Source organism: Heterodontus francisci, chromosome 2 (assembly GCF_036365525.1).
Source record: "Heterodontus francisci isolate sHetFra1 chromosome 2, sHetFra1.hap1, whole genome shotgun sequence".
Lineage (NCBI taxonomy): Eukaryota > Metazoa > Chordata > Chondrichthyes > Heterodontiformes > Heterodontidae > Heterodontus > Heterodontus francisci.
The window spans coordinates 49,818,417-49,834,650 of record NC_090372.1 but is presented as its reverse complement, the minus strand read 5'-3'; the positions used below and the strand labels follow the sequence as shown (position 1 = coordinate 49,834,650).

At 42.3% G+C, this 16,234-nt stretch overlaps 1 protein-coding gene across 7 annotated transcripts in view; it reads right to left on the bottom strand.

Annotated features, from left to right (window-relative positions):
* Positions 1 to 16,234, bottom strand: part of hivep1 (HIVEP zinc finger 1) — a 405,502-nt gene that overhangs the window by 93,531 nt on the left and 295,737 nt on the right. For 6 of the 7 annotated variants that reach the window (XM_068058180.1, XM_068058215.1, XM_068058198.1 and 3 more), the window contains one exon: positions 9,445 to 15,581. In XM_068058180.1, coding sequence (XP_067914281.1) covers positions 9,445 to 15,581 — 6,137 coding nt within the window. The remainder of the gene's footprint in view (positions 1 to 9,444; positions 15,582 to 16,234) is intronic. The other variant, XM_068058223.1, reaches the window with a different exon arrangement.

Here is a 16,234-nt window from a genome sequence, read left to right as displayed (position 1 = left end):
CCTTCCAGCTGGATCTTGGTGTCTATTCCCCGCTATCCTGTGGAGGGGCATTTGGCTGAGAATAAGGCAGCTGGTGGCATTGCTCCTGCTGCTGGTGTTGCTTCTCCTCTTGTCCCTCACCAGTGGTGCAAGGTGGAGCTGTATACATTAGTCCCATGCTGTGCTGAAAGCTGGCAGCAGGGATGTGCAGCTGAAAGAGAGTAAAGTGCTATACAGGTGACGTCTGTCCAAGAAGTTGGCAATCACCTATCAAGCAATGACAACACTCTCTCAGCCTTTCACCTGACTATGTCTAGACCTCTTTAGCTTCACTGATCAAAGCCCTCCCAGTTTGTCAATTTCACCGAAGAAACTCTTTGATTTCGGAATCCTGACTTAACGTCATTTGCATGCAAACCCACCTCCCCTTGCCTGGGAAAATTCCCCTCAATGTTTCTGCAGATTAGCTTTGAACTTATCGCCCCTTCAAGCACAGACCATGTTCTCTGGTTCTGCTGTTCTGGACAAGGTGAAATAGCTCGTCATGGTCAATATTAAATAGTTCCTTTAGAATCCTTAAACCAACAATCATATCACCTCTCAAATCTTCTCTTTTCCAGTGAGAGTGTGCCAATTTACATAATAGCTCTTCATAATCCATTACTTCCAACCCCTCGATCTTGCTGGTTGCTCTCTTCTGTATTCTTTCAATAGTTGCAATATCCTTTTAGTACTGTGGCAACCAGAACTGTACAACAGTAATCTAAGTGTGGTTACAACAATGATTTGTAAAGTCATTTGTAAAGATTACCTCACTATTCCGCTTCAATTTTGACCTTTTGATACATCCCAACATCTGATTTGCTTTACTGGCTGCCAGTGAGCATTTTTGTGTTTGTTCAATTTATTGCCAATTATGAACCCTAGACCTTCCACAATGGGAACAATTTCACTCTGTCTACTCTGTCTAGACCCCTCATGATTTTGAACACCTCTATCAAATCTCCCCTCAACCTTCTCTTCTCTCAGGAAAAGAACCCAGGCTTCTCCAAATTATCCATGTAACTCATCCCTGGAACCATTCTCGGAAACCTTTTCCGTATCTTCTCTAAAGCCTTAACATCCTGCCCAAAGTGTGGTCCCCAGAATGGGACACAATACTCCAGTTGAGGCTGAACCAGTGCTTCATAAAGGTTCATCATAACTTCCTTGCTTTTGTACACAATGCTTCTATTTATAAAGCCCAGAATCCCATATGCCTTTTAACCACTTTCTCAACCTGCCCTGCCATCTTCAATAATTTGTACACATATACCCCTAGGTCTCTCTGTTCTGGTGCCCCCTATAGAATTGTATCCTTTATTTTATATTTCCTCTCCTCATTCTTCTTGCCAAAATGTATCACTTCACACTTCTCTGCATTAAATTCCATCTCCGTGTCTGTTTATGTTCTCTTGAAGTCTGTCACTATCCCTCTCACAGTTCACAATACTTTCAAGTTTTGTGTCATCTGCAAATTTTGAAATTATGTCCAGTACATCCAAGTCTAGTTATTAATATATATCAAGAAAAGCAGTGGTCCAAGGACCGACCCTGGGGAACACCACTATATACCTTCCTCCAGTCCATAAACAATCGTTCATCACTACTCTCTGTTTCCCGTCACTCAGCCAACTTTGTATTCATGCTGCCACTGTTCTTTTAATTCCATCGGCTTCAGCTTTGCTGGCAAGCCTATTATGTGGCACTTTATCAAATGCCTTCTGGAAGTCCAAGTACATTACATCAACCCTAGCTGTTACCTCATCAAAAAACTCAAAATCAAGTTAGTCAAACCCCATTTGCCTTCAACAACTCGGTGCTGGCTTTCCTTAGTTAATCCAATTTTGTCCAAGTGACTGTTAATTTATTGTTTCTAAACGCTTTCCCACCACTGAGGTTAAACTAACTAGCTTGTAGTTGCTGGGTTTATCCTTAGACCCTTTTTGAACTAGGCTGTAACATTTGCAGTTCTCCAGTCCTCTGGCCTGACCCTCATAGCTAAGGAAGATTATGGCTCGTACCTCCACAATTTCCACCCTTATTTCGCTCAGCATCCTCAGATGCATCCCATCCGGTCCTGGTGACTGATCAACTTTAAGTACAGCCAGCCTTTCTAATACCTCCTCATTATCAATTTTTAGCCCATCCAGTATCTCAACTACCTCCTCTTTCACTATGACTTTAGCAGCATCTTCTTTCTTAGTAAAGACAGATTCAAAGTAATCATTTAGTACCTCAACCATGCCCTCTGCTTTCATGCATTCCTTTTTCGTCTCTGATCAGCCCCACTCCTCCTCTTATGATCCTTTTATTATTTATATGCCAATAGAAGACTTTTGGATTCTTTTTATGTTAGTTACCAGTCTCTTCTCATATTCTCTCTTTGCATGTCTTATTGTTTTTTTCATCTCCCCTGAACTTTCTATATTTAGCCTGGTTCTCACTTGTATTAACAGTTCTAGCTTTGATTCTCCTACCTTTCCCCTCATGGGAATATACATCAACTGTACCCGCACCATCGCCCCTTTAAAGGCAGCACATCGTTCCATTACAGTATTGCCTGCCAAGCTTTGATTCCAATTTACCTGGGACAGATCTGTTCTTGCCCCACTGAAATTGGCTCTCCTCCAATTAAGTATCTTTACTCCAGAATGCTTCTTGTCCTTTTCTATGGCTAACCTAAACCTTATGACACTATGATCACTGTTCCCTAAATGTACCCCGACTAACACCTGACCCACTTGACCCACCTCATTCCAGAAATGCCTCCTTCTGCATTGGGCCAGAAACATCAGCCAGTCAAGAAAATTCTCCTGAATACACTTCAGAAACTCTTCCTCTCCACTGTTACTATCCCAGTCTATATTGGGATAATTAAAGTTCCCCCATTATCACTGCTCTGTAGTTTTAGTACCTTTCTGTAATTTTGCTGCAAATTTGCTCCTCTATCTTTCCCACTAGTTGATGGCCTACAAAATACACACAGTAGTGTAACGGTACCTCTACTGTTTCTTAACTCTAATCAAATATATTCTGTCTTTGATGCCTTCCAGGACATCCCCTCTCCGTCCAGCAATGTAACATTCTCCTTAATCAATACTGCCACCTCTCCTCCTTTCTTTCCTTCCCCATCTTTCCTGAACTTTGAATCCAGGAATATTTAGTACCCAGTCCTACCCTTCTTTGAGCCATGTCTCCGTTATCACCACCACATCCCAGGTTGCTAAAGGAAGTGTGAGTGCAGAGACCTTCCCTAGATACTGGGGAGGTGCCAGAGGTTTGGAAAGTGGCAAATGTGATACCCTTATTCAAGGAAGGGTGTAAGCACCCTTCCTAGTAACTACAGGGCTGTCGGTTTAACATCAGCAGTGGGTAAGATTTTAGAAACAATAAGCAGGGAAAAAGTCAACAGGCACTTGGAGAGGTTTGAGTTAACTAAGGAGAGCCAGCACAGATTTGTAAAAGGCAGATCATGCTTGACTAATTAATTGAATTTCTTGATGAAGTAACAGAGAAGGTTGATGAAGGGAAAGCAATTGATGCCGTCGATATGGATTTTAAGAAAGAATTTGTCAAAGTACCATGTAAAAGGCAGAGTAACAAAATTGAGGCTCATGGAATAGGAAGATCAGCGTCAGCTTGGATAAAAAATTGGCTTAAGGACAGAAAACAGGGAATCACAGTAAATCAAAACAACCCAACACGAAAGCAAAATACTGCCGATGCTGGAGATTTGAAATAAAAACAGAAAATACTGGAAACTCTCAGCAAGTCTGGCAGCATCAGTGAACAGAAAGTTAGAGTTTCAGGTTTGTGACCTTTCATCAAAACTGAGAAAAGTTAGGAATATAATACGTTTTGAGCAAGTGAAAGGGAGGAGGGTGGGAAGAAGAACAAAAGAGGAGGGTGGAGGGCAGGATAGATTAAATGACAAAAGGTTTCATGGTGCAAAGCCATGAAGTGGAGTGTTAATGGGACAAGTAAAGATACAAAAGATGTGTCTAGAGGAGGTGTGAATGGCAGGATAGCAGACATCTGAATACAAAGAAAACCAGTAAGAAATTAGGAAAAACCAAACCAGCAAACAAAAAACACAAAACAAAATGGGGACAGAGTTTATGATCTAAAATTATTGAACTTAATGTCGAATCCAGGAGGATATAAAGTGCACAGTCGAAAGATGAGGTGCTGTTCCTTGAGCTTGCATTGAGGTTCATTGGAACACTGTAGCAGGCTAAGGACAGAAAGGTCAGAGTGGGAGCAAAGTGAAGAATTAAAATGATAGGCAACTGAAATCGAGGTCACATGTGTGGCCTGAACGGAGGTATCCCGCAAAGCAGGAGGGAGGCAGGAAGTAGGAAACTATAGACCAGTTAGTTTAACATCTGTCGTTGGGAAATTATTAGAATCCATTATTAAGGAAGTAATAACAGGATATTTAGAAAGTCAAAATACAATCCATCAGAATCAGCATGGTTTTATGAATGGTAAATCGTGTTTGACTAATTTGTTAGAGTTCTTCAAAGCTGTGACAAGCAAAGCGGATAATGGGGTTCCTGTAGATGTAGCATATCTAGACTTCCAGAGGGCACTTGATAAGGTGCCGCACAAAAGGTTAATACACAAGGTAAGATCACATGGGGTTAGGGGCAATTTATTAGCTTAGATAGAGGATTGGCTAACCAACAGAAAACAGAGAGTCGGGATAATTGGGTCTTTTTTTGGTTGGTGAGATGTAACTAGTGGAGTGCCACAGGGTTCGGTCCTTGGGCCCCAACTATTTACAATCTATATTAATGACTTGGATGCAGGGATAGAAGGTACTATTGCCAAATTTGCAGATGACACTAAAATAGGTGGGATTGTAAGTTGCAATAAAGAAATAAGAAATTTACAAATGAATATGGATAGGTTAGGTGAATGGGTCCAAATTTGGCAGATGGAGTTTAATGTGGATAAGTGTGAGGTTATCCATTTTGGTCAGAATAATAGAAAGGCAAATTATCTAAATGGAGAGAAACTTCAGAGTGCTTCGGTGCAGAGGGATCTGGGTGTCCTCATGCATGAATCCCAGAAAACTAGTATGCAGGTACAGCAGGTAATAAGGAAGGCAAATGGAATTTTGGCATTTATTGCTAAAGGAATAGAATATAAAAGTAGAGAAGTGTTGCTGAAACTGTACTAGGCATTAGTGAGGCCGCACCTGAAGTATTGCGTACAGTTTTGGTCCCCTTACTTGAGGAGGGATGTAGTTGCATTGGAGGCAGTTCAGTGGAGGTTCACTAGATTGATTCCAGGGGTGAGGGGTTTGTCTTATGAGAGAGATTTAGCAATTTAGGCCTTTACTCTCTAGAGTTTAGAAGAATGAGAGGAGATCTAATTGAGGTACATAAGATAATTAAGAGGATTGACAAAGTAGACGTAGAGAGGATGTTTCCTCTTGTGGGGTAATCTAGAATGAAAGGTCATAGTTTTGGGATAAGGGGTAGCAGATTAAAAACAAAGATAAGGAGAAATTACGTCTCTCAAAGGGTCGTGAGTCTGTGGAATTCACTATCCCAGAGTGCGGTGGATGCCACGACATTGAGTAAATTTAAGGAGGAGATAGACAGATTTTTAATTAGTAATGGGTTGAAGGGTTATGGAGAACAGGCAGGAAAGTGGAGCTGAGGCGAGATGAGAACAACCATGATTGTATTGAATGGCGGGGCAGGCTCAAGGGGCTGAATTGCCTACTCCTGCTCCTAGTTCTTATGTTCTTATGTAAATGTAGAGGAGATCACATCGTGAGCAATGAATACAGTAGATTAAGTTGAAAGATGTACAAGCAAATTGCTGTTTTACTTGGAAGGAGTGTTTCGGGCCTTGGACGGTGAGGACGATGGAGCTAAAAGGGCAGGTGTTGCATTGCCTGCGCTTACATGGAAAGGTGCTGTAAGAAAGATGTTGGGGGTGACTGAGAAGTGGACGGGGTGTCGCTGAGGGAACGGTCCCTTTTAAATGCTGAAAGGGGAGGAGATGGTAAAATGTGTTTGATGTTGGCATCACCCTGGAGGTGGCAGAAATGGCAGAGGATGATCCATTGAATATAAAGTCTGGTGGGGTGGAAGGTGAGGACAAGGGGAATCTTATTTTGGTTCATGGAGGGAGGGGTGCACCTTGTTTCCCCTTTCTAATGGTACAACCTGGTTCCCACCCACCTGCGAAGTTAGTTTAAACCCTCCCCGACAGCACTAGCAAACAACCCCGCAAGGTCATTAGTCCCCACACTGTTGGCGTGCAACCCATTTGGCCTGTACAGATCCCACCTCCCGAAGAACCTGTCCCAATGTCCCAAGAATCCCTCTTACATCATCTCGCCAGCCAAGCATTCATCTGCTCTATACTCCTAGTTCTGTACTCACTAGCACACAACACCGAAAGTAATCCATTGATTACCTTTGAGGTCCTGCTTGCTAGTCTCCTTAGCTCCCTAAAATCTGCTGCAGGGCCTCATCCCTCTTTCCACCTATGTCACTGGCACCAATAATTGTGTAATAAATAATAAATAGAGGTATGGCAGAGCACCTCTGTCCTGTGAAATGCGCATCCAGTTTGATGTGGGAACTCCAGGATGATTCTCGTGTTCTGGACAAGCATATGTTCAGGAAGTGTCATCAGCTACAGGAGCTCGAGCTCCGGGTTTTGGAGCTGCAGCAGCAGCTGGTGTTGCTGCGGAGATTCCGTCAGGCTACGAGCTACTGGATAGCACATTTCTGGATGTGGTCATCCCATAACTTAAGGGCATGCAGGCTGAGAGGGAATGGGTGACTGCCAGACAGTCAAGCAGGACTAGGCAGGTGGTGCAGGAGTCCCATGAGTGCATCTTGCCCTCCAACCAGTATTCTGATTTCTGGTAAGAGTGATGGTTCCTTTGGCCAGTGTAGGCAGAGCCAAGTCCGTGGCTCAGCTGTACAGGGGACAGCAGAAGACTGGGACAGCAACATAGGGGATTCTATAATTAGGGGAACAGACAGATGTTTCTGAGGTCGCTGATGTGATTTTAGAATGGTATGTGGCTTCCCTGGTGCCAGGGTCAAGGATGTCACTGAGCAGCTGAAGAGCCTCTGAGGGGGGAGGGTGAACAGCCAGAGGTCGTGGTCCATATTGGTATACTTAGGAATTTTTTTTCTTTAGTTTCTAAAAATTTCTGTTCAGAAGTTTTTCTAAATTATTTTAAGAACATACCAGGGAAAATCTTCAAAATTTTCCTGAAGAATAATTTATATGAATTTCTTTTCAAAGAAAAATTGGGTTCTATGTATTTTTCTGATTAAAGTAGTTCGAGCTTTTGTTTTGTCTTAAGGAGCACCCTCTCTTTTAATCCCAGGTATCAGTATTGCCCACAGTAGTAGCCCCATTTTAGAGATGAGCATATAATCTAGGCTGACACTTCAATGCAGCATTGAGGGATTGCTACATTATTGGAGATGCCATCTTTCAGAAACACTGAGGCCACATCTGCCTCTCAGGTGAAAGTTAATAATTTCATTGCGCTACTTGAGGAGGAGCAGGGGAATTTTCCTCGTCTCCTGGCCAATATGTATCCTTCAACCAATGTCACTAAGATTATATGGTTATTTATCACATTGTTGTTTATGGAATCTTGCTGTGCACAAATAGGCTGCCACATTTCACTTAATTACAACCATGACTACACCAAAGCACTTCATTCGCTGTCATTGCTTTGGCATGTCCCAAGGTCATTAAAGGTACAATATAAACTGAAGTTCTTTCTTTTGTTTCTTTCTTTCTTTCAAATCCCAAGTTCCTTCTTCACAGTGATGCAAGATCTAGAGACCCACTATGCTCCCAAACTCCAGCAGTCCAACTGCAGTACTATCAGACTCCAAAACCCCCATCCCATTGCTGCTAAAACCCAGTACCTCCGGTGCATAAGTCTAAAAAACACATAAAATAAATAAAAGCCACTCATTTATGCTTTTTACAGAATAATGGACAATCCGAGTGAAATTCAATCTTTGAGGCACCAGTAAAAACAAATTTGGCTTCAGATACTGTAAATTTGTGGCCCTGATGTTAATTCTTACATGGCATAAACACTTCTATGATTATTAAACAACAATTTGTCTGACTTATGTGCCACAGGAGATCAACTAGTATATGAATAAAATTCTTAAGATTTCCTGTTTATCATACCCGTTGTCATAGTCATAGAGTTATACAGCACAGAAACAGGACCTTCGGCCCACCGTGTCCGCGCCGGCCATCAAGCCAATCTATTCTAATCGCATTTTCCAGCACTTGGCCTGTAGCCTTGTATGCTATGGCGTTTCAAGTGCTCATCTAAATGCTTCTTAAATGTTGTGAGGGTTCCTGCCTCTACCACCCCTTCAGGCAGTGTGTTCCAGATTCCAACCACCCTCTGAGTGAAAAAGTTTTTCTTCAAATCCCTTCAAAACCTCCTGCCCCTTACCTTAAATCTATGCCCACTGGTTATTGACATCTCCGCTAAGGGAAAAAGTTTCTTCCTATCTATGCCCCTCATAATTCTGTATACCTCAAGCAGGTCCCCCCTCAGCCTTCTCTGCTCTAAGCAAAACAACCCTAGCCTATCCAATCTCTTTTCATAGCTGAAATGCTCCAGCCCAGGCAACATCCTGGTGAATCTCCTCTGCACCCTCTCCAGTGTAATCACATCCTTCCTATAGTGTGGCGACCAGAACTGTACACAGTACTCCAGCTGTGACCTAACTAGCATTTTATACAGCTCCATCATAACCTCCCTGCTCTTACATTCTATGCCTCGGCTAATAAAGGCAAGTATCTCATATGCCTTCCTAACCACCTTAACTACCTGTGCTGCTGCCTTCAGTGATCTATGGACAAGTACACCAAGGTCCCTCTGTACTTCCTAGGGTCCTACCATCCATTGTATATTCCCTTGCCTTGTTAGTCCTCCCAAAATGCGTCACCTCACACTTCTCAGGATTAAATTCCATTTGCCACTGCTCTGCCCATGTTACCAGCCCATCTATATCATCCTGAAATCTAAGGCTTTCCTCCTCACTATTTACAACACCACCAATTTTCATGTCATCTGCGAACTTACTGATCATACATCTGATATTCACGTCTAAATCATTGTAGTGTACATTAAACAGCAAGGGTCCCAGCGGTACACAGGCTTCCAATCGCAAAAACAACCCTCGACCATTGTAATGCCTAGTGGAAATGTATAAAGTACAATGGTAACACCTGCTTCTATTACTTTAATACCTCCATCTAATTCTCTCTGACCTGGTGGCGTGAATATCCTAGGTCTACCCCATTTTGCCCTGTTTAAAGAAATATAATTTTCTTTGCCCAACTGTTAGCAAAGACAAAAGAGGTTCAATCGCCTATTAAAATAATTAGGAATACCTTGGATTTGGCAGCTTTCCACTTGCTTGAAGGCACCAATATGCCAGAATGAAGCTGGTTGGTTTTCGCTTGTGTGTACATCACTTTTTTGTTCTTCTGCACTGAATTGAGAAGACCAAGTACAACTTTAGTTGGTATACCCAGTGGATTGGGATTGTTAGGGCTGACAGGCCAAGTAGCATAAGCAGACACTTTTTTGTCCTTTTGCTGTATGTGTAAAGGCTTGCGCTTCGTCAGGTAACACCAACTAAAACTTGTTGAAGTTTTCAGAGTTGGAAGTGATGCACGTTGTACATCTCGTGTACTTGTGACCGGAAAGGAAGCTCCCACTTTTATTCGGCCTTGATTGCTTGTTGGTTGCATTTGGTCATTACTCAATGGTGACTTATTATCCTGAGTATTAGTAAGTGACTTTGATAGAGAGGTATGTGCTTGAGGAGAACTAGTGGATACAGTTATGGGTGACTTTCGAATAATGGTGCTCGAAGGGGACTGAGAATGTTTTGAACTTTCAGACCCTCTTGCAACTACCAGATGTCTACCCTGGTAAGATACTGACGGCTCATGAAGGGACTTTGTTGGTGAGTTGTTGAGTTCTAAGGTTTGAAGACTGTTTTTCAGGGTACCATCTTGCTCAAGAGGCAATGGACATTCAATTTCGTCTGTTGTGCAAAATTGCCTCATTAACATGGGCTTCTTAAGCTTATTAGTTTCAACAGATTTCATGCTATGTAACTGTGCTGATGTCACATTACCAGTACTTGCAGATCCATTTTCATCCTTAACCCGTTTCTGGTGTTTTTCCATTGCAATATCTAAACTGTTTGCTGGCGATAGCATGCGTTTACTAGTTCCTGTAGTTTCTTGTGCAAGTAAACCACCTGATGACATTTTCAAACCACTTAGTACAAGTGAACTTCTGCTTTCATTATGGGAATTACAATATTCAGTCATAGCAGACATCTTAATTTTAGAGTTTATTTTATTTTGTTGGGCTTCCAGAGAATCCTTCGATCCTGAAGGCATTTCCTCATCAGTGGTTGAATTTACTGCATCAAGTTTACAAATTACGACAGCTGGCTGGTTTGTTTGGTCCTGTGTGACCAAAATCTGTGGCAATGTTGTCAGGGTAGCGGTGTTATAAACAGGTTTCCTACTTTGGATTCCAACGGGCATGACCAAAGAAGCTAGAGTGGACGACTTGCCAGAATGGACATGTTGCACTGGAGGGAGTAAATACAAATTTGAGATGATCTCCAGTGACTGTGATGAAATATTTGAAGTTACCACACTTGATTCTAGAGTAACCGGAATAGACAGCGGAATAACTGGCAGATGGGATGTAACATTAGGAAGCAAATATGGCTGGCAGGGTTGTTTCTGAACAAGTTGAAGCTGATATTTAGGAGCAAATATATTACCTTGAGTTGCAGAAGGAAGAGATAGAATCGGACACAGTTTCTGTTGGGTTATGTGAGCTGTTGCTATTTTTGCAGGCAGTGCCTTTAGATTTCCTTGTGTAACTGGACACGATGTGGGCTTCTGAGCAGGAGATGCCTGGACTAAAGATGGTTTAACATGGATTTGATCGTTCACATTTACATCTTGTATTGAAGACTGTGGGTCATGCTGTACTATGTGCCGAATTTGTGTCATGCAGGACAACTGATGCTGTGAAGTTAAAAAGGATACAGGAGATGATCTATGGGATAAGGAGTTTTTGAGCTGTGGCAGGGCAGCTACCTGCAGTGTCAGATTTTGTTGAAATAAATTGGAAGGCAAACCCGGAGGTTGAGAAATATCTGGGCCAATACTCAAAGACATTTGTCGTATAAGAGGACCTCTTCTTCTTTCAATAAGTGAGACAGAGCCAGAAGCTATTATTCCAGAAGTCATGGTTGAAATCATTTCCGTAGAAACTTCAGGTGATGTAGATCGCGATGTGGATACGATACTACAATCAAATGATTTGCTACGAATTCCTGCAGTGGTCTCCATAGATGGTGGCACACAACTATTCTGTTCAGATGCAACATGTCTCATTTCTCTGTAGTGTGGACTGGGTACACCAAGTGTATTTGAGAGATTAACCAGTGCCAGCTCAGATGATTTACTAATTGCTTCCACCTTTGAAAGACTCTCAGTCCTCGGAGCATCTTCCTTATCAAAAGAAGCTGAGAAACTGGAAGAACAAGACAAACTGCTGTCCCGACTAAAAGTCCTCGACAGCGTTGAATCAAAGCTGGATTCCCCGGATGAATGTTCCATCTCAGCCAAGCGAATTCTTTTCTTTTTTGGTGGGAGCTTCTCTGTTGGTAGCTTTGAAAGTGTCTCACTTCGTTGAGGCCAATGAAATGTTTCTGTCATCTTTTCCTGCTCGTTTCCTTGCGTATCCTGTTCCTGGTCTGGTTCTTCTGTGACCAAAATCTCAGGGACCTGGATGTTATGTTGGCGCACCAGTCTTAACTGCTGAAGAGGAGTGCAATCAACAGCTGGTGATCTTGAAGTTTCACATGTTGGTGTTCTCAATACCCCAGAGGTTTTAGATTGCTGTTGGCAATCTGTGGATTGGCAACAAGCATCATCTTTACCACTCACAAAGACAGAAAGCTGCATTGTTTCATTGTGGGTTTTGTTTTCTTGGACAGGACCAGGAGAAATTCTGTCAACGGATTCTGATTGTTCAAATGAATTGGGCCTACTCAAAGAATTTGTGTGTTGGATTACAGACACTCCACTGCTGGTCCTACTTAACTCTCCTTTTTCTTGTAATGGACAGTGAAATGGTTTGGTTTGAATTTCATTACTAAAAGACATTGACACCTCCTGGGAATGTTCCATGCTGCTTACCTGAAAATGCTGTCCTTGTAAACTCTTCACATTGACACCTGTGGGTGCATTGCTCTTGTAAGACATACCAGAGACAGCAGCACTTATCTGATCTGATAAAGATTGCTTATTTACTGTTTTTGCCCCAGTATCTTCACTGGTTAATACCTCATCATCATCACCAATACTTTTAATTTTCCTCCTTTTTCTCATCTTAGGCGGTTGCTGGAGCACACCCGTTGTTCCTATTACCCTGTAATGTAGCAATTGTGGTGGCATGCTGCGTGATACCGCTTCATGTTCGGAATCTTTTGTGATTGTTGGTTTAAGTTTTGGCCCATGGAGCTCTGAACAGTAGAATTTCTTGTGATTTTCAAAGTTCTCCAGCTTTCTATATCTGTTTCTGCATGTTTCGCATTCATACATTGACCCCCGCCCTTGTGATTTTTTCACTTTTTCCTGCATACGCAATCCATGCTCAAATGATTTACTTCTTGGCATCAAAACCCCAGCCATGTTACTGCTATGACAACCCTCATCCATAGATCGTGTGGAGGCAAAGCTCTGCCTTTCACCAGTTGATGAGTCCTCCACTGCAGTTTGCCTGACAAGAGTTCGGGGATGGGCAAGTTGTAAAGGTGTAAGTGGCCCAGGAATAAAGACATCATCGCTAAATGAACCCCCAATTTTATCATCAAATGACTGGCTCTCTCGAAGTGGGTGTGCTGCTGACACTGTATTTGCAGGTATAGCAGAGTATGCTGGAGTAGCCGGCATTGAGTTACTTCTAGTAATTGGCAAACAATCAAGAGAAGGAAATGGAGGAGGAACTGATAAAAGAAACACTTGCTTTGACTTGTCAGTGGGTGTAAAGGGAGACTTTGGTATATCAGAACTGGAGCTTGTTCTCCTTCCAGAATGAAGTGGCCGTAGATCAAATTGGAATGAATCTTTAAATGTATATGGTTTTGGTGAGTCTATGCTCCCTCTCCTTGAAAGAGATGTTCTTCTAGGTTTTACACTATCCAGCTGTTTATCGTCCACAACTGCTTCATTATCTGATATCAGCTTGGAAATGCGTTCTTCAAGTGTTTTCGTTGCTATCTGTGTACGAACAGCAGTAGTTATTTTTGATGGCTTTTCGATCGAGCTCATCTGTAGAACAGTGGCCATAACTTGGTTGCTATGAGCTGGACAAGGTAAACTGCTCTTGTTGGGATCCACTTCAGTCGTGGGCACTGACTTAATGTAAGGACTTAGTGGACTCATCTGCTGATCTGCACTCTCTGAACGAGAAAAATACCCAGAGTCTGTGCTTCCTAAACTGCGTGGGCTCAAATGATATTTCCCTTGCTGCTGACAAAAATCAGTGGCTTGCTGTCTTTGAAGCTGTGCATGTGCAGCTACCAACTGATGCTTTTCTTCTTGTGGGCTCAATTCTACCTGCTGCTTGTTCTCAGTGTCTTGCTTCTGCAGTGAAGACATCCAAGCAGAGGTTGACTCCATTTTAGCAGTCTGTGGATTTGTTTGCCGTTCTGCCATGGCTAGTTCTGGAACTGTGTCTGTCACCTTTGGACTATCAGCCCTTAAGGGGGAGACATTCACAGAGTAAACCACCACTTTGGGTAAAGCAGCTGTAACTTTTGGTTCGGAGGATTTATGCAGGCTCACATGTTCATAAGTGTCATAACTGACTGTTTTATTTACTGGTTTGTCAGGTGACTTGAGACTCCTAGGAAATGATGGTGTTTCTGAATAGGATACATTGACAGTTACTTGTGAAGCTTCCAGTTCAAAGTGCTTTTGGTCAAAAGATTTATCTTCAGAATTGGATTCAGCCTCACTTTCACCACTTTCCTCTAAATCTGAATGATTATTAAGTGCTCGGTCAGATTCCTGTGACACTGATGTACTACTGCTCTCTGATCGTAAAACAAGGCCAAGTTTGATAGCGTGTGCATGGGACTTTTTGTGCTTATATAAATTACTTTTCGTCTTAAATGAAAACCCACATGTAACACAAGGGTAGGGTCGTTCACCAGTGTGTGATCGAATGTGTTTTTGGAGAACACTAGGTTTTGCACAAGCTCGGTTACAATATTCACAAATATACTTCCCTTGCTTTTTGGGCTTCTGGTCCTTAAGTAGAATATCAGACACTTGGTCTGTCCCAGAACTGACAACTGGTGTCATCTGGAGCTGCTTATAACCAGATCCCACTTGAACATAATTAGATGGATTAGCTGCCATTGACTGACTTGGATGAAGCATAAGCTGACTTTGATGCAGTCCATGTGACATGACTGAGGTCTGAGAATGACCTAAAGAAGTCATGGTTATGTTGTATGTTGGTTGAAAATGGTGTTTTCCTTGGCTCTGCTGGTGTGTTGGTGATCCGTTAAACCTCTGAGATAAGGCATGGTGTTTATTTTGTTGTGCAGCTTGCGAAACAAGTCGAGTTTGCTGGTAGTGTAAGTGAGACGTAGCCTGATCCTCTGATTGCTCTCTATTCCCTGATTTGGGCACAATCTGACTACTATTTGGATAGTACTGTGGGCCTGTAGCAAATTCAGATTTACATACCGAAGTTTGATTCAGGGGCTGTGCAGTAGCTGTTGATATTCCACTTGACTGTCCCTGGGTTGCAACAGTAATGTCTGATTTTCTTGACTCTGACTCAGCTACAGAAAATGTTACTTTCGAAAGTTCTGGTTCCATAGCTTTCAACAAAACATCAAAAGCAGTATTTGCATAAGAAGGAGAGCTCCCATTTGTACTGCAAGTATTGCTCTCGGCTTTAATGATCCAATGTTCACGTAGTAAAGAAAGATGTTGAATATGATTCTGCGGATGCTTGTAGGATAGCGAGGGAGATTTCTCCGACATTAGCAATTTCAGTGTAGCATCGGATTCTAATTGTTCAGCTCCCCAATTTGGGGATTTGTTACATGGCTCAACTGAGTGCTGTGTTGCTACAATTGTTTTCTGCTTTGACCTGCCAGTTCTAACTTCATTTGTTTCATACAGAAGGTTTAGGTCTTGTGAACATTCTTGCTCAATTTCTCTTTCTCTCTCAAGTTCTCCATTTTGTACAAGCAAGTATTCTTTTTCTAATAGTGTAGAAGCAGTTGGAACACCACCATTGGAAAAGGCTGTCTCCACATTTTGTCGATTATTACAAAACTTTAGTGGTGCTCTTACAGGTGATTTGGGGATTTTCTTTGTCACATTTTCAGCCACAACTTTCTTCCGCTTTACACCTTTAGCTGCATTTGATTTTCCTTTTCGTCGAGAGTCTTGGGATTCTACTAAAAGAAAATTAAGAAATCAATTCCTTTTCTTTTACTACATTTAAACAACAGTATTAAGTTACAGGAACATACAATAACTAATTTTTACACGACTAATAGTGTACAAAAATCATTTTCTTTCAAAACACTGGGGAGAAATTTGTTGGCAAAGTGGCACTACACAGACTTGAATTAATTCCCCGGGGGAAGGCAGTGTTGAGAACTGTGCAGCCTGCATGGCTTTCCTCGATAATAACAAAGAATGCTGCACAAGCTGTGCAGGTAGTGGCCTGTGTCGATGCCTGTATGGATAGTAGCCGGCGGTGCTGCCTGCCCCAGGGGAATCAACATAAACCTGCATAATGCTGCTTCTCCCCTGTTATCTTTACGAGTTTCTCCCCCCATTACCTTTGTAACGGTTCTAAAACAAAACTTCACGCTACATAATTTTTTGATACATAAACCTTTGAGGGAAGGAAATCTGCTGTCCTTACCTGGTCTGGCCTACATGTGACTCCAGACCCACAGCAATGTGGTTGACGCTTAAATGCCTTCTGAAATGGCCTAGCAAACCACTCAGTTGTATCTAACCGCTACGAAGTCAATAAAAAGGAATGAAACCGGATGGACCACCCGGTATCAACCTAGGCACTGGAAACAACAATGGCAAA